This window comes from Marmota flaviventris, chromosome 9, assembly GCF_047511675.1.
Source record: "Marmota flaviventris isolate mMarFla1 chromosome 9, mMarFla1.hap1, whole genome shotgun sequence".
Taxonomy (NCBI): domain Eukaryota; kingdom Metazoa; phylum Chordata; class Mammalia; order Rodentia; family Sciuridae; genus Marmota; species Marmota flaviventris.
Window position 1 is genome coordinate 108,920,746 of NC_092506.1, and position 20,667 is coordinate 108,941,412.

General features: G+C 36.1%; 1 protein-coding gene and 1 non-coding gene across 2 annotated transcripts; both read right to left on the bottom strand.

Annotated features, from left to right (window-relative positions):
- Window positions 1–13,273: 13,273 nt before the first annotated feature.
- On the bottom strand, window positions 13,274–13,346 carry Trnaa-ugc (transfer RNA alanine (anticodon UGC)). Its single transcript has one exon. It is a non-coding gene; the product is annotated as a tRNA-Ala (tRNA).
- Window positions 13,347–19,468: 6,122 nt separating this feature from the next.
- LOC114100693 (olfactory receptor 8B12) lies at window positions 19,469–20,404 on the bottom strand. Its single transcript, XM_027945480.2, has one exon. It carries the CDS (start codon window positions 20,399–20,401, stop codon window positions 19,469–19,471), a length of 933 nt encoding a protein of 310 aa, XP_027801281.1. The 5' UTR covers window positions 20,402–20,404.
- Window positions 20,405–20,667: the final 263 nt, after the last annotated feature.

The window sequence follows — 20,667 nt, forward strand, 5'->3', positions numbered from 1 at the left end:
TGGCAGGCAGTCACCGTCTTGTTCCACAGCACCATCCTCTCGGGCTGCAGAATCACCTCTTGGTACACCAGCTCCGCAGGACAGGGCAGGAAGGTCTGGGCAGGACAGGTGGAGGCAGGTGGGGTCAGAGGGGCTCGGGCACACCAGCCCTTCCCTGTGGTGGGGGTGCTGCAGGGGGGGTCCCTCAGCCCCTTCCTAAAGCCCCAGATGGAACAGGAGGCTCCAGGATCCTCCTCCCTTCACTCACCTTCAGGATAAAGGTCTTGCTATGAAAGGGAACCTCGATGGTGTACACAGTGTCCCCATACTCCTGCGGTAGGGACAGAAGGGTGGTAGGGAGGAGCATGGGATGGGTTGTGGCATGAATGAGTGACAGGCAGGACAGGTTTTCACCAGGATTTGGGGGCTATCTGAGCAGCCATTTAAAAATGATGGTTCTGGGCCAGGGCTGTGGCTCAGTGGTAGAGCACTTGCCTGGCATGTGTGAGGCACTGGGTTCAATTCTCAGCACCACATAAAAATAAATAAAATAAAATAAAGGTTCATCAACAACTAAAAAAAAAAAAAAGAATTTAAGGCAAACAAATCTGGAAATAAACCCCAGCTGTATTTCTCATTTCCTAGGTAAACCTAGTAAGTCATTCAACCTAATTAAGAATGTCCTTTCCTAGAGAGGCAAGATGGCAGATTAGAGTGGGGCAGCATTTCTCCTAGCTTGGCTACCCAGAACTTTAAGCAATAGGAATACTGCTTCTTCCCAAGGCTTAGAGCAAAAAAATAATTGGAACTGTAGAGGGGCAGTCTGCCCTAGCCAAACCAGAGGCTGTTTAAGTTATTAAATGGGTCTAAAAGAAGTCACTCTGAGTTTAGCAATCATCCATGAAGAGCAGAACCAGGAGCCATCATAGCACCAATGGGAACTGGAAACCCAGATCCATGAGTTTCAGCTAGGTCCACATATACCTATCTTATCCTAGCAAAGACTTAACTGATACTAACAAATCTGGGGAAAATCAGAAACTGAGAGCATTTCACCTGGAAGAACACAAGTTGGAGAGGCTGGGGAGAACCCAGCTCTCTCCAACCCTGTGAGTCCAGTAGCTCTCAAGGCCAGCTACAGTGGGTCAGGAAGTTGGAAGTGTTGGTGTAAGGGCACTTGACTCTTGGCTTGCCTGGCCTACCAGTCCTAGGCCCCCAGTCTCCACTCCCCGAACCCTCTGTCTCTCTTACACAGCCTACTACTCAGCTAACCAGGACCATTGCTCCATCTCCAAGCCCAGACAGCCACTTCACCTCCCAGCCCGCTACTTCAGCACTCAGTGATTGACCCTGAGAGGCCAACATCCCTGGGGTACTCCTGGGGTAGTCTCCCAACATAGATTGGCATCTATCAGGCTCTAGAGCTGAATTGATTCAATACTGTAAGCAACTCACCTTGCAATAAAGCAACTGGAATCTCACTAACCCTAAGTCCCTGCGACCAGGAACTCTACCTATGAGAACTCCTCTCACAGAGCCAATGGGCAAAAACACCCTGGGAGTGGAATGGACAGCTTTTCCCATCCCATCCCAATCTCCCAAGAAAGGAAGTGGAGAAGTCTTAAACCCCAACCAGTTACTCACTGAGCAACACAATAAAATGAAAGAACTTGACAGCCCACGGCTCCTACTCCCATGCTCAGTTCATACCTCAAGAAGAAATGAAAAGAAAATCAGAATGAGTTGGGCACAGACAGCAAACACATATGCTTACTGACTATTTTGTCCACCATAGTGGAAAAGACTCCTTTTTAACTTTTCGCCAAGATTTTTCATTCTTTTGCTTTTTGGTATTGGTTTTGGTTTTTTGTTTTATTTGAATGTGTACTGATTCATACAAAGGCATCTATACATATACATATTTGTTTCTCTCTCATTTCTAGCATTTATTTAAGGTTATTATACTTCAATGCTCTGTTTTTGTAGGGTTAGGGTTTTTTATTAACATATTTTGATTTTGATTTTGACTTGTTGTTTTTACCACTACTCTATTTCCCTTGTCTCTTTCTATTTTTTCTATTTTAACAACCAAATTCTGTCCTCTCCTTCACTCTTCCTTTAAATTCTTACTCCTATTTTTTCTCTCCTTTCTCTTAACAACATATCCTACATTACCAAAGCATCTGTCCCATTCATCCTTTGAAATGACAAACTCTTTTCTACTATCCTATCTCTCCTTCTTTCCTCTTACTCAACTCAATCCTCAATACCACCTAACACTAATTGATTTATATAGTATCTTTCCCACCCACTAAAGCTACAGCAATAAATAATATGGTGGAAGTCATAGATAACACCTCTTTTTATTTTATACCAGAAAGATGGCTGTTTCCCTTCCATTCACAGATACTGTGCAGCACAGTATTTCATGATTATTTCAGGACAGATTCATGATTATTTACTGTTTTTGCTGATGGAAATTGCTGATTCTACTATTTCTGCTTATTGTATCAATTAACACTGTAGATGCCAAAATAGGAACTAAGTACCTAATCTACTGTTATGTATTGTTTGCATATGTTGTTGCTATCATTGGGCTCCCCCCAATTTTTGAGGTACTAGTTACGTAGAGAGACACTATTAGCTTGTAAGATAGAAACTTTGCAGGTTCAGGTTCACCCAAATAGATGGGTAGACATATGAACAATATAAAAAAGAAAGGGGATAAATCATTTCAAACAACACAGATTACCTCAATAATAGACTCCATTGACATCACAGTGGAGGAAATATCAGAAATGAAATTTGGAAAGTTGATGGTTAATCTGATCTATGAGGTAAATGACATAAGAAATAAAATCAGAGAGAAAATGCAAGAAGTGAAAGATCACTTCAATAAGAAGATAAAGATCCTGAAGAAGAATTCATCAGAAATGCTTAAAAAACAAACAAACAAACAAACAAATTAAAAATTCAATGGAAAGCCTCACCAATGTACTAGACCACTTGAAAGGTGGATTTTTAGGCCTCAAAGACAAAGTATACAGTCTCGAAAATAACATTGACTATAAAGAAAACATGTTTAAAAACCATGTACAGAACTTTCAGGAGATACAGGATAACATGAAAAGGACAAACTTAAGGTACATCTGGATAGGAGGGAGAGGAAGATGGCAGAATTGAGGGATGAATTTCCCAGGTGGATCCATACCATGAACAAAGAAAAGCAGACAGGCAGCTTCAACAAAGTGGGTGAATGATCAAGAATTAGGGGGGACTTTACTAGAATCTAATAGTGGATACTCAAAACAGATCAGAGACTCGGGAGATCTTGTACAATAAAATAAGGAGGAAAGATCCCCAGCTCCTCAACCACAACAGCAGCAGGAGGTGCAAACCAGAACAGTCACTATCTAAATGCAGTAAAGCAATAAAGGAGTTAAAGGAACCCCTATTCTTGGGAAAACTGAAGCATGTCAGGGTACAGAGAACTTAGAGATCAAATACATTGTTCAAAAAAACAATAAACTGTGCTGCATAGTATCTGTGTATGGAAGGGAAACAGCTATCTCTCTTGGCGGTGTGTACAGAGGACAGAAGAAGGAACCATTTAGCAACTGCAGCTTGGGGGTCAGCAGGTGGGGAGCAGGTCACTGGCAGACCTGAGTCTGGCCTGAAAAAGGAACTCAGCAAACCGACTCTGAGTGACACAGAGTGTGCCTAAGTGATCAGCAGAAAATCAAGCATAGAGAGAGGTTTACATAGTGGAATACTGACCACAGAAACCCACCTGGCTTTCCCTTCCTCCTCCATTTCAGCTAATTGCAGCACCTGCTGGGAGAGAAATTACTGACCAGGAATTTAAACGGCCAAGAGTTAGAGAGAACGAGTTCAGAAACTTTATCAGAGAACAGGAAGTGTGGACTCCATAGGTGAAGTACTGGGCTAAGAATGAGCTAATACACCACACAGTGGAACCCAAAAGGGATTCCTGGGGTTCAATTTTTCTATGTGAACCAGTAATTGCTGTGTGTTGACTTAAAATCTCCAGACCAATAGGCTGCCAGTGAAGAGGATTCCTAAGCCTACATTCCATCATCAGGAGTTCAGCCTCCCCGACTAACCCTATCACCACAGCAACTACAAATATCCTGAGGATAGAGATAGTATCAAACTCCAGACAACACCACCTATGGACTGAGAAGATATACTGAGAAACTTTTGAACTCCAATGGAACAAACTTGTTCAATTTTTCATTGAGATCCTCTCTCTCTCTCTCTCTCTCTCTCTCTCTCTCTCACACACACACACACACACACACACACACAAACACACACACACACACACACACATAATCTACAATTTTTGACACCAGGTATTCTTCATGCATCAGTTTACTGAGGGCTAGTATGTCTGAACAATATGTATGGTTTTGTTGTGTATTCTTTCATTTTTACTTTTATTCTTATCTTATAGTTTTTACTTTATGTACAATTTTTCTCTCGTTTAACGTGCTTCCTGGATTCTCTTTCTCTTTTCTCCTGGTAACAACTAACCTTTACTAATTCCTCATTCACTTTTCCTATGATTTTTGACCTTTATCTTCTCTCCTCCTCCCTCATAAACATCATATCCTACACCACTTCTGTTCTCTTCTTGTCTACCATTTGAAGTTGTAAACACTTTTACAAATTTACTGTATTTATTTTAGACAATAATTTAATACACCATTTTTTTTTATTGAGACAAAACTGTAGCCATCTTAATAGAAGATATTTGGATTAAGATAGTATATTGTTAGGCTTGGATGCTATTAATATTGGTCTCCCCCTTAAAGGCAAGAAAATGGAAGCCTTCAGGGACACTATAAGGCTACAGGAAGAAACTGTATTGCCTCAGATTCACAATGCTCAATGTGAAGACTAGCAACACGGAAAGACAAGGGGGGAAAACACCCCAGACACAACAAGGTGCTACAAAAATAGAATCCATTGACAATACAGTAGAATAAATGTCAGAGAAAGCATTTAGAATGTACATAGTTAAATTGATCCACAACATAAATGATGATGTAAGGAGTGAAATCAGAGATAAATTTCAAAAGTTGAAAGATCACTTCAATAAAGAGATAGAGATTATGAAAAGAAATCAAGCAAAATTCTCAAATTAAAGAATCAATAAACAAAATGAAAAATACAATGGAACATATCCCTAACAGACTAGATCACTTGGAAGACAAAACCGCAGGCAATAAAGAAAAAATATATAATCTTGAAAATAAATTTGACTGACCAGAGAAGATGGTAAGAAACCATGAACAGAACATCCAAGAATTATGGAGTAACATGAAAAGACTAAATTTAAGATTAATCAGGATATATAAAAACAGGGAAATACAAACCAAAGCAATTCACAATCTTTTCAATGAAATAATATCAGAAAGTTTTACAAACCTAAAGACTAAAATGGAAAATAAAATATAAGAGTCTTACAAGACCCCAAACGTACAAAATTACAACAGATCCACACAAAGTCACATTACAATGAAAATGCTTAGCATACAGAATAAGGGTAGAATTTAAAAGTTCATGAGGGAAAAAAACATCAAATTATGTATAGGGAGAAATTAATTTAAATCTCAGCTGATTTCTCAACCAAGTCCTTCAAAGACAGAAGGTTCTGGAACAACATATTCAAAGCTCTGGAAGAAAATAGAAACCAACCAAGAATTTTGAACCCAGCAAAATTAAGCTTCAGATTTGAAGATGAAAAAAAACCTTCCATGAAAACCAAAAGTTAAAAGAATTCACAACTAGAAGGCCTGCACTACAAAACATTATCAACAAAATATTCCATGAAGAGGAAATGAAAAAGTGAAAATCAGCAAAGGGAGGAATACACTAAAAGAATAGTCAATTAAAGAAGAAACTGAGTCAAATTAAAAACCAGAAGTAAGCCAAATGGCCAGGAATACAAATCATATCTCATAATAACCTTGAATGTTAATAGCCTAAACTTATCAATCAAAAAACATAGACTAGCAGACTGGATTAAAAAGCAATACCCAACAATATGCTGTCTCCAGGAGACTCACCTGATTGGTAAAGATATCCACAGTCTAAAGGTGAAAGGTTAGAAAAAAACATAAATCACATTAACTATGTAAACAACCAGGGGCTTCTATCTTCATAATCAGAAGGGATAAAGTTGGACATTTCATACCGCTTAAGCGAATTATACATCAGCAAGACATAACAATTGTAAATATTTGTGGCCAAAACAATGGAGCATCTATGTACGTCAAACAAACCTCTTTCAAGAATCGAATACTGGGTAACATTAATACAACTCTCTCACTACTGGATAGATCTTGCAAAAGAAAACTAAACAAAGAAACTGTGGAACTAAATAATACAATCAAAAATTTGGACTTAATGGAAATATATAGAATATTTCATCCATCAATGAGTGAATACACCTTCTTCTCAGCTGCACAAGGGGCTTTCTCTAAAATAGGCCATATCTTATGCCATAAAAAAAACTTTTAGAAAATATTAAAGAATAGAGATACTACCCTGCATTCTATCAGATCATAATGGAATGAAATTAGAAATCAATGATAAAATAAAAAATATATGCTACTCTAACACCTGGAAACTAAATAATACACTACTGACCAATGGATAGCAGAAAACAATCAGGAATGAAATTAAAGAAATACTTAGAAGTAAATGAGAACACTGTTAGAAAATATCAAAATCTCTTAGACACTATGAAGGCAGTGCAAAGATGAAAGTTTATTGAAGTGAGCTCATTCATTAAAAGAACAGAAAATTAATGAATAAATGACCTAAAATTACATCTCAAAGCACAATAAAAAGAAGAACAGGAATTATTAAAATCAGAAATGAAATTGAAACAAAACAAACAATGCAAAAAAATTACAAAATAAAAAGTTGTTCTTTAAAAAATGATTAAAATTGATAAAACCTTGGCCATGCTAACAGAAAGACAAAGAAATCTCAAATTACTAAAATTCATAATGAAAAAGGAAATATCATGACAGACACTCAGAAATATAGATGATAATCAGAAACTATTTTGAAAATCTACACTCTAATGAAATAGAAAATCTTGAAGACAGCAACAAATTTCTACAGACTCATTTTCTACCCAAATTGAATCAGGAGGACATAAAATATTTAAAAGATCAATTTCAAGCCATGAAATATAAGGCACAATCCAAAGCCTAACAACAAAGAAAAGCCCAGGACCAGATGAATTCTCAGCTGAGTTCTACAAGCTCACCAAAGAAAAAATAACAATACTCCTCAAATTATTCCATGAAGTGGAAAAGGAGGGAATCCTTCCAAATTCTTTCTATGAAGCTAGTATCACCCTAATACCAAAACCAGACAAAGACATATCAAAGAAAGAAAACTTCAGACCAATATCCCTGATGAACATAGATACAAAAATCCTCAATAAAAATACTGGCAAATCACGTGATAAAACATATTAAAAAGATAGTGCCCCGCAATCAAGTGGGCTTCATCCCAGGGATGCAAGGTTGCAAAATAGAGAAATCAATAAACATAATTCATCACATCAATAGACCTAAAGGCAAGAATCATATGATCATCTCAATAGATGAAGAAAAAGCATTTGACAAAATTCAGTGTGCATTCATGCTCAAAAAATCTAAAAAAAAAAAAAAACCTGGGAAGAGTAGGAACATTCCTCAACATTGTAAAGCTATATAGGTTAAACCCAAGGCCAACATTATTCTAAATGGATAAATATTGAAAGCATTCCCTCTAAAAACTGGAAAAAGACAAGGATGTCCTCTTTCACCACTTTTCTTCAGCATAGTCCTTAAACTCTAGCCAGAGCAATTAGAAGAAAAAATTAAAGGAATACTAATAAGAAAAGAAGAACCCAAACTATCACTATTTGCTGACAACATGATTCTATACTTAGAAAGTCAAAAAATTCCACCAGAAAACTTCTAGAACTAATAAATGAATTCAGGAGAGTAGCAGGATATAAAATACCCATAAACCAATCATGTTCCTATTCACCTGTGATGAATTCATTGAAAGAGAAATTATGAAAACCACCACATTTACAATAACCTCAAAAAAATAAAATAAAATGCTTAGGAATCAGTCTAACAAAAGAGGTAAAAGACCTCTACAATGAAAATTATAGAACACAAAAGAAAGAAATTGAGGAAAACCTTAGAAGATGAAAAGATCTCTCCTTCTCTTGGATTGGCAGAATTAACATTGTTAAAGTGACCATACTACCCCAAAATGGTACACAAATTTAATTCAATTCCTATTAAAATCTCAATAAAATTCTCTGTAGAATTATGAAATTCATTTTGAAAAATAAGAAACCCAGAATAGCCAAAGCAATCCTTAGCAAGAAGAGTGAAGCAGGAGGCATCACCATGTCAAACTTATATTATACTACAGAGCCATAGTAACAAAACTAGCATGGTATTGGTACCAAGAGAGACCAATAGTACAGAACAGAAGACACAGAGATAAACCCACATAAATACAGTTGTTTCATTCTAGACAAAGGCATCAAAAACATTCATTTGGGAAATGATAGCCTCTTCAACAAGTGGTGCTTGGAAAACTGGAAATCCATATGTAGCAAAATGAAATTAAATCTCTATCTTTCACCCTGCACAAAACTCAGCTCAAATGAATCAAAAACTTCGGCACTAGTACAGAGATCCTGCACCTAATAGAAGAAAAAGTAGGTCCAAATCTTCACCATGTTGGCTTAGGAACTGACTTCCTTAACAAAACTCCAAAAATGTAAGAAGTATAACCGAGACTCAATAAGTGCGATGGATTCAAACTAAAAAGCTTCTTCACAGTGAAGGGAACAATCAATAACTTGAAGAGAGAGCCTACAAAATAGGAGAAAATGTTTACTTCATGCACCTCAGATAAAGCACTAATCTCCAGGATATATAAAGAACTCAAAAAACTTAACACCAATAAAAACAAATACTATCAATAAGTGGGCTAAGGAACTGACCAGACACTTTATAGAAGAAATACAATTGATTCAATAAATATATGAAAAAATGTTCAACATCTCTAGCAATTAGAGAAATGCAAATTAAAACTAAGATTTCATCTGACTCCAGTCAGAATGGCAATTATCAAGAATACAAGCATCAATAAATGTTGGTGAGGATGTGGGGAAGAGTTACACTCATACATTGCTAGTGGGAATTCAAATTGGTGCAACTACTGTGGAAGGCAGTATGGAGATTCCTCAGGAAATTTGGAATGGAACCACCATTTGATCCAACTATCCCACTCCTCTGTTTATACCCAAAGGACTTAAATCAGCATACTACAGTGATGTAGCTATATCAATGTTTATAGCAGCTCAATTCACAATAGATAAACTATGGAACCAACTAGGTTCCCTTCAACAAATGAATTCCACCATCATGTATATCCATAGACACTAATTTTTAAAAAAACTATAAATATCACCATCATATATATCCACAACACTAATTTTTTTTACAAAAACTATAAATAAATAGCCGAAAGATCAGAAGAGAGAAGAGAATGGGGGAGGAAAAGGGGGAGGGAAAGGGGAAGTTCTGGGGACTGAATTAGAGCAAATTATATTCCACACTTTTATAATTACATTAAAGTGAAACCTATTGCTATGTATAATTTAAAAGAACCAATTAAAAAAGAGTGAGGGATAAATGGTACTAAGGGTTTAAGGGAAGAAAGAACTGAAAAATGACCTTGAATTAAGTCATTCTCTTGACCCCCTATTTACTTATTTTTCCATATCACTCTTACTATGCTGATACTATTTATTGATCATTTCAAGATTATAGTCCATAAAACTATATTGAAATATTCTTCAAGAAAAATCATAAATTCTGTAACTTTGGGATATACTAGCACATTCATTATTTATCAGATAACGAATATCTTCTAGATGCTCCTCAAAAACTTGCTGGGCTGTGGGAATATCCCTGTCATACAGCACTTGCCTTTGGACTATGGAGGTGTTCTGGTTTAGATGTGAGGTGTCCCCCTTAAAGCTCATGTGTGAGAAAATGCAAGGAGGTTTGGCTGGGAACTGATTGGATTATAGCCTTGGCCTGTTCAGTGAGTGGTGACTGGAGGCAGGTGGGCTGTGGTTGGAGGAAGTGGTTCATTGGGGGGGAAGCTATAGGATACATATTTTGTATTTGGAGAGTGGAGTTTCTCTCTCTCTCTCTCTCTCTCTCTCTCTCTCTCTCTCTCTCTCTCCTTCTTGATCATCATATAAGCTGTTTCCCTCTGCCTTAGTCTTCCATCTTGAACCTCGGTGCAATGGATTGAGACCTCTGAAACCATGAGCCTATAAATAAACCTTTCCTCCTCTACAGTTGTTCTGGTAGGGTCTTTCAATCACAGCAATGAAAAAGCTAACTAAAACAGTGGGGGTGGGGAGGAACTTGCTGAATGTAATGTATGCTGATATAAAGAAATAAAAGTCAATAGTGCAAACCCATAATTTTCAGTGATTATTTTTTACTGTCTGAAATAATTCTTCAGAGGTTTTCATAAGCAAACATTTTCTTCTCATCAAAAAACAAGTAATATAAGCTAAATATGGTTAGGTTTACTGGAACTGGGAGCCTTTTTATGTGATACTGAAGACAATATTTATACTAAAGACAAATGATGCCAGAGGATTTCTGCCCGTCAAGGTCAAGGTGTTTGTAGAAGAGACCTCCTCTTTCTTGTAGGAGCTGGCAAAGGAGTAAAAAGTTGCAGAAATTGTTGGAAAGTCTTTAGCTAGAGTGTTGCCAAGCAACTTAAAACTCTTCAAAACTGAAGACCTTTTTCTTAAAGGACTTAAATTCAGGAAAAGTGTTAATTAGTAAAGCAGAGTTGTGCCAATTAGTCCCAAAGTGCTGTAAAATATATTATTTACAAGAACTGTAAAGGGTAAGAAAGATATAAAGACTGCCCTAGAAAGTGTAAAGCCCATGGTGTTAATCAGGAAAAACCTAAAAAAAATTTTCAAGTGTAATTACTAGTAGGGAGTGAGATGATTTGATGAGTAGAAACAGAAATATTATTTTGAGACATCTTAATTGGCTAATTATAAAATTAAATGTTTTATATGTGCAAATAAATTAAGGAATGTGAAGACAGCAATGTGGCAAAGTTCTCTGTTGAATAAAAATCTCTCTTTAATCCTAATCACAGATCGAAGAAACTATCTAAATTTCTAAGGACTTCTGGAAAGGAAAACCACACACTCTCTTAATCATGCGTTACAATATTTTATGAATCTATATCTCAGGAACTTTACTCTAATTACAATCTTAATTCAAGAGACAGTGTGTGTTCCTAGTGGACCTCAGGCTGAGTGGCTCTGGTGATTCTGTTTGGAGGAACCACTGATTTATCTGCACCTGGAAATCTATTCCATAAAAAGCAAAATAAAACCAGCCTTATATGTGCTATAATATTCTTGAATTAATCAAACTTTAGATGTTGTCAACTCATGAATACTCCTCAGCTCTACTTTACTTGACACAGCTGGCAGCTAACTCCATTTTGGAATGTGAAATCTCATTTCATTTCAAGACACATCACTTTTGTGGAACTTGTGGCCACTTCTCAGTCTCCTTCAAGAGACTGAGATGTTAGCCTTCTGATATTCAGCCTTCTCCTGGCAGTCTATTTATGCTCTCTGAAATATATTGTGCACTCCAATGCCTTGAATATCCTTTGCTGATGACTTCCAAATCTGTTTCTATCTATATCTGAACTAAAATTCAACACATAGAAAATTGATATCCCCATCTTTCCTCAGAGGCTCACTCCTCCTGTATTTATTTTAATAAATGACAACATTTTCCCAGCAACTGAATCATCCAAATCAATAATAAATTCAAATTTATTCTCACTTTTAAAGCAGTGAGTCTAGTTTCCTGAAAATCCGTTCACTGAAAACAAATTTACTAACAGGACAATTTACCAATAACTAAATAACCAATTACCAACACTAAATAAGCAATTTACAAAACTTCATCCTTTCTTTTAACAATTTATTTTATAAGTACTACATGTATATTGAGCAGAAAATAGAAGCCATTCATATTTCCACCAACCACTGTTCATATTTAGGCACATAGGTTTGATGTCAGGTCATATTGTATATATTACCCTGGACTATGTTTTAAATGCTGTACCATTGTCATCTTTCATATCAATAAATGAATGTCATTAGCATTTTTCTTCGTGTCTTCATGATATCCCTTCAATGTGAAGGATTTAGTATGTCAATTCTTTGTCATATTTTTACTATGATAAACACTGCTGGAATAAATATGCATTTTGGAAACACTTTTACTTTTTATTTCATTAATTTTTTATATATTTATAGGGTATACTGTGATTTTTTCAATATGTGTACACATTGTGTAATGATCAATTCAAGGTAATTAGCATATCTGTCACCTCCAACATTAACCATTTCTTTGTGATGAGAACATACAAAATCATCTCTTCTAGCCATTTTGAAATTTGTAGTGTTATTAAACTACAGTCATTCTTTTATATAATAGAACCCCAGAACTTGTTCCTTCCTGTAACTTGGTGCCTGTTGACCAGCCCTCTCCATCCCCTTTTTCCATACCCTCACCCAGGCTCTGGTAACCAATATTCTACTCCCTCCTTCTATAAGGTCAACATTTTCAGATTCCACATATGAATTAGATCATGTAGTATTTGTTCCTCTCTTCCTGACTTATTTTACTTATTTTGAGAATAAATTCCTAGCTTGATCTAAAAAAATTTGATATGTCTAATGATGTACTTTTTTGTGAATATTTCCAAAAGCTTCTTACAAAAGGCATTTTTCAACTAACTACACTCCTATCAGCAAAATATGAAAATGTCTTTTTCCCATGTTATTTTAATTTCCCAACAAATAGAGCCAATTTGATGCTAATAATATCACCACATTATTTAATTCATATTTATGTGATTACAAATTAAGTTGAGCTTCAGCAATTTATTTTTAATATTTTTATTTTTTATTTTTAGTTATATGTGATAGTAGAACGTATTTTGGTAAAATATACATGCATAAATTATAACTTATTCTATTTAGGTTCCTACTCTTATGGTCATACATGATGTAGAGTTACCCTGGTTATGTATACAAATACAGGGCTAGGAAAGTTTTTTTTTATTTTTCTTTTCTTTTTTTTTTTTTTTTTTTTTTTTTTGGTGATGCTGGGGATTGAACCCAGGGCCTTGTGCATGCAAGGCAAGCACTCTACCAACTGAGCTATATCCCCAGCCCCCAGGGCTAGGAAAGTAATGTCCAATTGATTCTGTCTTTTCTATTCCCCTCCCTCCTCTCTTCCCTTCATTTCCCTTTGTCTAGTCCAATGGATTTCTATTAGTCCCATCCCCAACCTCCCTTTTTCTGGGTTAGCATCCACAAATCAGAGAAACCATTCATCCTTTGGTTTTTTGGAATTGATTTATTTCACTTAGCATATATTCCAGTTCTATCTATTTACTGGCATATGCCATAATTTCATTCTTTTTTATGGCTGAGTAATATTCCATTATGTATACATACCACGTTCTTTATCCATTCATCCATTGAAGGACACCTAGGTTGTTTTCATAGCTTGGATATTATATGAGTTGAGCTGCTATAAACATTGATGTGGCTGCATCACTGAAATAGGCTGGTTTTAAGTCCTTTGGGTATAGACCAAGGAATGGGATAACAGGTCTCTATGCTTCTCTCCATACTGCTTTACAGAGTGGTTGCACCAATTTGCAGTCCCACTAACAATGTATGAGAGTACCTTTCTCCCCACATCCTCGCCAACATTAATTGTTATTTGTATTCTTTATAACTGTCAATCTGATGAGTGTGATGAAATCTCAGTGTAGTTTTATTTTGCATTTCTCTAATTGGTAGAGATGTGAACATTCTTTCATATATTTTTTGACAATTTATATTTTTTTCTTCTGTTAAGTGTTTCTTCAATCCCTTTGCCCATTTATTGATTGGGTTATTTATTTTTCTGGTGTTGAATTTTTTGAGTTCTTCGTGTATCCTGGAAATTAATGCCTTATTTGAGGTACTGGTAATGAAGATTATATCCCAGTCTGTAGGATCTTTGTACATGTTCTTAATCGTTTCCTTTGTTGTAAAGAATCTTTTTGGTTTGATACCATCCCATTTATTGATTCTTGATTTTACTTATTGGGGTTTAGGTGTCTTATTGAGGAATTTGGTTCTCAAGCTGACATGTTGGAGAGTTGGGCCTACTTTTTCTTCTAGTAAGTGTGAGGTCTCCGGTCTAATGTCTAGGTCTTTAGTCCACTTAGAGTAGAGTTTCATGCAGGGTGAGATATATGGGTTCAATTTCATTCTATTACTTTCTGATTTCCAGTTTTCCCAGCACCATTTGTTGAGAAGATGCTATCTTTTCTCCAGTGTACATTTATGGCAACTTTGTCTAGGATAACTGTATTTATGTGGATATGTCTCTGTGTTTTCTATTCTGTTCCTCTGGGCTTCATGTCAGTTTTGGTGCCAATACCATGCTGTTTTTGTTACTATAGCTCTGTAGTATAATTTAAGTTCTTGTATGGTAATGCCTCCCACATCACTTTTCACTCTAGGATTGCTTTAGCTATTCTGGGTCTCTTATTTTTCCAAATGAATTTCATGTTGGCTTTTTCTATTTCTGTGAAGAATTTCTTTGGGATCTTAATAGGAATTGCATTAAATCTGTATAGCACTTTTGGTAGTATGGCCATTTTGATAATATTTATTCTGCCTATCCAGGAACATGGGAGATCTTTTCATTTTCTAATGTCTTCTTTAATTTCTTTCTTTAACATTCTGTAGTTTCCATTATAGATGTCTTTTATCTCTTTTGTTAGATTGATGCCCAAATATTTTTTTGAGGCTACTATAAAAGGAATAGTTTTCCTGATTTCGCTTTCTGGTAATATATCCTTGGTGTATAGAAATGCAACTGATTTATTGATATTTATTTTAAGCCCTGATACTTTGCTGAATTCGTTTATGAGTTCTAGGAACTTTCTAGTAGTTTTTTGGATCTTCTAAATATAGAATCATGTCATTGGCAAATAAAGACAGTTTGAGCTATTCTTTTCCTATTTGTATACCTTTAAATTCTTTCATTTGTCTGATTACTCTGGCTAGGGTTTTGAGGACGATGTTGAATAGAAGTGGTGAAAGAGGGCATCCATCCCTGTCTTGTTTCAGTTTTTAGAGGTAATGCTTTGAGGTTTTCCTTCATTTAGAATGAGGTTGGCCTTGGGTTTAGCAGCTTTTACAGTGTTGAGGTATGTTCCTGGTTTTTCTACTGTTTTGAACAGGAATGGATGCTGAATTTTGTCAAATGCTTTTTCTGCATCTATTGAGATGTGATTCTTGTCTTATTGATGTGGTCAATTGCATTTATTGATTTCCTTTTTGAACCAACCTTGCATCCCAGGGATGAACCCCACTTGATCATGGTGCACTATCTTTTTAACATGTTTTTGTATGTGATTCAGCAATTTATTTTATGTTTGTTGGCCTTGGATATTTATATGTTGTCTATGGACATTTAAATCTACCTTATGAGGTATAACTGAAATACAACAAAAAGAACCTAATCTATGTGTTTAGTCAAATAATTTTGGACAACATATATATCCATGTAACAACCACTCAATCAATATATAAGATATTTTCATAACCCAAAAAATTCCTAACATAATGAATGATTCCCACCCTTGATCTTGGAAAATTACTGCCTGCTTTCTCTCACTATGCTTATTTTGTCTATTTTCAAATTTTATAAAAAATGTTATTCAGCTTATATACTTTTGAGTCATTTTCCTTTCACTGAGCATAAAGTTTTGAGATTTACTAATGTTGAAATTAATTCATATGTATATCAGTAGTTAATTCCTTTTTATTGCTGAGTGGTATTCAATCATACACCACAATTTGTTTACTCACTTACCAGTTGAGGGAAATTGGGATTGTTTCCAATTTAGAACTGAAATAAATAAAGCTTCTGTGAGTATCCATACATAAGTCTTTTGTAGATACATAGTTTCATTTCACTTTGGTAAATATCTAAGAGTGGATTTTCTACATCATACAATACATGTGATTTTAATTTTGTAAAAATCTTCCAAAGGGTTTTCCAAAATGGTATTGCCATTTTATATGTTCAACAGCAATAAATGAGAATTCTAAGTGCTCATCAACACTTCATATTGTGAACATTTTTAATTTAGCCATTCTTTTGTATATATAATAGTATGATACATTATTTATAATTCCATGATTATTAATGACTTTTATACTATTTTCATATTCTTACTGAACATTCATATATCTTCTTAGTTGACGATACATTGCTTATTTAGCTATTATATTTTCTCATTATTGCATCTGGATATAAGTCTTTTGTTAAATATATAACAAAAATATTTTCATCCAATAATTGGCCTGCTTTTCAATTTCTTAGTAGTACATTTCAAGGAATAGAATTCTACATTTTTATAAAGTCCAATTTATACTTTGGTCAGTGGCATTTTGTGCTAAAATTCTTTGCCTAGCCCAGAGTTATTAATATAGTTTTCTTCTATGTATTCTAGAACTGTATTAGGTTTGCTTTAATGTTTCATTCAATGATCCATTTTAAATTAATTTTGTTTTAACATTGGACTATGGAACATTTCCAACTATGAAAACAAGAGTAAAATAAATTCACATAATACCCCACCATCCCACCATTTCAACAATTGCCAGCATTCTGTCGATCTTATCTAATTTATTCCTCACTAATTCTCTATTCTCAATGATGGTGATTAAAGGTTTTTTTTAGATGAAATTCATGTACATCAAAACTTACAATTCTTAGCTGCACAGTACTGAAAAATAGATATATCTCTAACATTTCTACCACTCCAGAAACTTTCTTCTTTTCCATCCCAATAATTTTCACCTTCAAGACAATACAAGACAGATTGTTTCACTGAAAGTAGTTTTTCCTCTTTTATAATTTCATTAAATGAATCATATGGTCTTCATTCTGGCTTCTTTTTTGTCACAAAGAAAATGCTCTCATATGCCATTACAGGGACCCAACCTCAGGGGCTGAACCTGGATTTTCCATCCCTCCCTTATTCCAACCAAAGGGCAAAGCTTATAGCTATAGCCCCCACCACCACCACCATCACCAAGTCAGATGTATAGCTGAAACCTCCCCCTATTACTTATGACCTTGATAGTTGGCCAGGAATTCTCTGCTGAATTGGTAGTGCAACAGAGATTCTCAACACCTTATACAATTCTTCCCGTAGATTTTTAAGTAAGATAGCTCCAAGTGTGAATCCTTCATTGAGTAGATTTCTTAATTGGGGGCTGGCTTGGTTTACCCAAAAGACAGATTACATATGTTTAGGACACCAAAATAGCAGGCAATTTTGAACAGCATTTCTAAAATTTTATAATTAAAACAAATTCTAAAGAGAAGCTACTTTAATTTCAACATATAAGTTTTGTGCTATATGCGAAATTTAAAGTATTCTGAATTGTATATGGGTGGCCTGTAAAGGTCTCAATCAGGCCCTGCTGTAGGCAAGTCATTTATCTTCTCTGAGACCACTTTTCTCCTCACCTCCAGGATACTGCCTGCATCACGATCTATGTGAAGTTCCTGACAATGTCTGCATTCCGTCATCATCACTTCCTTTTCCTTCTTTCTTAACTTCCCTTTCCATATAATCATAAACAAGCAAATAAACCCAGCAAATCCACAATCTCTATCAAAGAGAATGGGGACCATGTGAGAATTGGGGTTCCTCCCCTGGCTTTGCTGCTAGCTTATGACACTTCTCTGGGATGGTTCTTCAATCTCCCCATGGCTGCTATTGCAACCACAAGATGGATATGAGCGCTACTTCCCCTTCCAACCCTTCCAGGAAGATGTCAATGGACAGTCAGAGGCTCTCTTTCAAGACTTACATCACTTCTGTTTCAGAAAAACTTCTACAGATATTAGTTGTCCTAAGTGCACACTTTCTGATGCCCAAAGGAAAGGGAAGCAGAGACCGATCAGAAGCCTGAGTCAGAATATTTGGATGACCTGGGGCAAAAAGCAGTGCTACCCCAATCAAACTCTTTACTATGTGGTCCACCATGTTCCAACCCAGAAAATGGGCATGGGAGGAGGATAGTTGAAAAAAAATCAGAAGGACAGATAAGCAGATAAAGGAGTTGCCTCCAAGGACTCCTAGATGGTTATTCTTAGGTTCTTCCTGCTCCTCTGATCAAGCTCAGGGCTGCCTCAAAATCTATCCCAGCATCTGTTTCCACACATCTGTGCGAAGGAGTCTGCTTGTGAAATCAACCCCTTGACCACTGTAATCAGAATTAGCCTAGAATAAAAACAGGAAATCTCTCTAGCTTTGCACATTACAGCAAATATAAATTACCTCACTAAGCAAAGGGAAAGGGCAACTGGCACTAATATGCAATATTTTCTAAAATTAATATTTGTTTTTACTGGGTAAAACCATCATAGAAAAGATAATTGGATCAAGCAACCCAGACTTTGTCTAAGTGTCTGTTTTCAGTTTGAAATTTTAATTGATTACTGAGTTTTTTTTTTTTTTTTTTTTTTTTTTGTAGCAGGGACTGAACCCAAGTGCACTTAACCACTGAGTCACATCCCAGCCCTTTCATTTTTTATTTTGAGAAAGAGTCTTGCTGAGTTTCTTAAAGACTTGCTAAATTACTAAGGCTGGCTTTGAACTCATTATCCTCCTCAGCATGCAAATTGCTGGGATCCTATGGATATGCCACCCAGCCCAGGTGCAACCTCAATCTTAATGCAAACCACATAACACAATTTTAATACATTCCGTTCATTGTTTGGCCAAGAAAAACAAAATTTTTCATCTTTTGCCCTCAAAAATATATAACATTAAAAAATTACTTATTGAGAAGTTATATTGTGAATAGAATCAGACTGTAATATATTATACTTTTAAAGGGAAACCTGCATGGGCAGGAACAAAGCAAGGAGTTGTTCCAGTTGTGAGACCAGGTAATTTTGTGTCCATGAGTAATAATGTATTTCTGAGTCTCTAATATCTGTTAAGCAAGGAGACTATAATAAATTATTTATAAGGCACATTCAAGATTAAGTTACATATGATGGCAGAAATTTACATAAAGAAATCTTGGAATAGTTGAAATGGAGCAAGCATAAGACAGACTAGATCTGCACTAAGCACTCACTCAAAGATTTAAAATTCTGTTTCAGTAAGAGAGGGGGGAAACACTAAAATTTAAATCCCTCATTAAAAACATGATTAACATAGCATTGTATCTTCTTGTTTAAATACTGTTCGTTTCTTAAGAAAATATTTTTTTGTCCCAGGTTTTCCTCAGGGCAATTTTGACATCCTTATTTCTCAAGCTATAGATTAATGGGTTTAACATGGGCACCACAATAGTGTAAAACAGAGAGGACACTTTCCCTTGATCAAGGGGCAAAATGGAAGGTGGTTTGAGATACATAAAAGCCCCAGAACCAAAGAAAAGACAAACCACAATCATGTGGGAGCTGCAGGTGCTGAAGGCTTTGGATCTGCCATCTGTGGAACGAATGTGAAGGATGCTAGAGAGGATGAGGGCATAAGAAATGAAGATGGTGACAATGGGCATTCCAATGTCAATGGCCACAACAATAAAGACCACCAACTCATTCACATAGGTGCTATTGCAGGAGAGCTCAAGGAGTGGAAGAATGTCACACATGAAATGATTGACAAGGTTGTCAGCACAGAAGGTCAAACTCATTATGCTTCCTGTATGGGCCATGGCCCCAGCAAATCCCATCCCATAGACACCCAACAAGAGAAGAAAACACACCTGTGGAGACATGGTAACCATGTACACCAGGGGGTTACAAATGGCAACGTAGCGGTCATACGCCATAGCTGACAGAATAAAGGACTCCGAGACAACGAAGAAGCAGAAGAAAAAGAGTTGAGTCATGCACCCAGAGTGCAAGATGATGTTTTTCTTTAAGATAAAACTCATCAGCATTTTGGGGGTAATGGTGGTGGAGTAACAGAAATCTATTAAGGAGAGATTGAAGAGGAAGAAGTACATGGGGGTATGCAGGTGTGAGTTCAGCCCAATCAGCATTATCAAGCCCAAGTTTCCCATCACAGTGACCATGTAGAAACCTAGAAACAGAAAGAAGAGGGGGATCCGGAGGCCTGGCTGGTCTGTTAAGCCTGCGAGGATGAACTCTGTCACAGAGGAGTTCTTGGTTGCCATTCCTCTCTTAGGAAAGAGGCCTATGGGGAAAATAGCAAAGTACCACTGGTAGAGAAAGAAATATCACCACAAGCCTCCCAGATCTACCCCTATTCTTGGAAAATAACACAAGGAGAGATTCAAACAGTGATGGGAAGGTTTTAACCATTCACTGAGGGCAGTAATGAACCAGCAAGTGAGTTAACCTCTAGAGCAGCATGCAAGGCTACACTCTGCCTAGAGATTGAGAGCTGATGCTGCTGAAGAGAGGGGCACCAAAAGCCAGA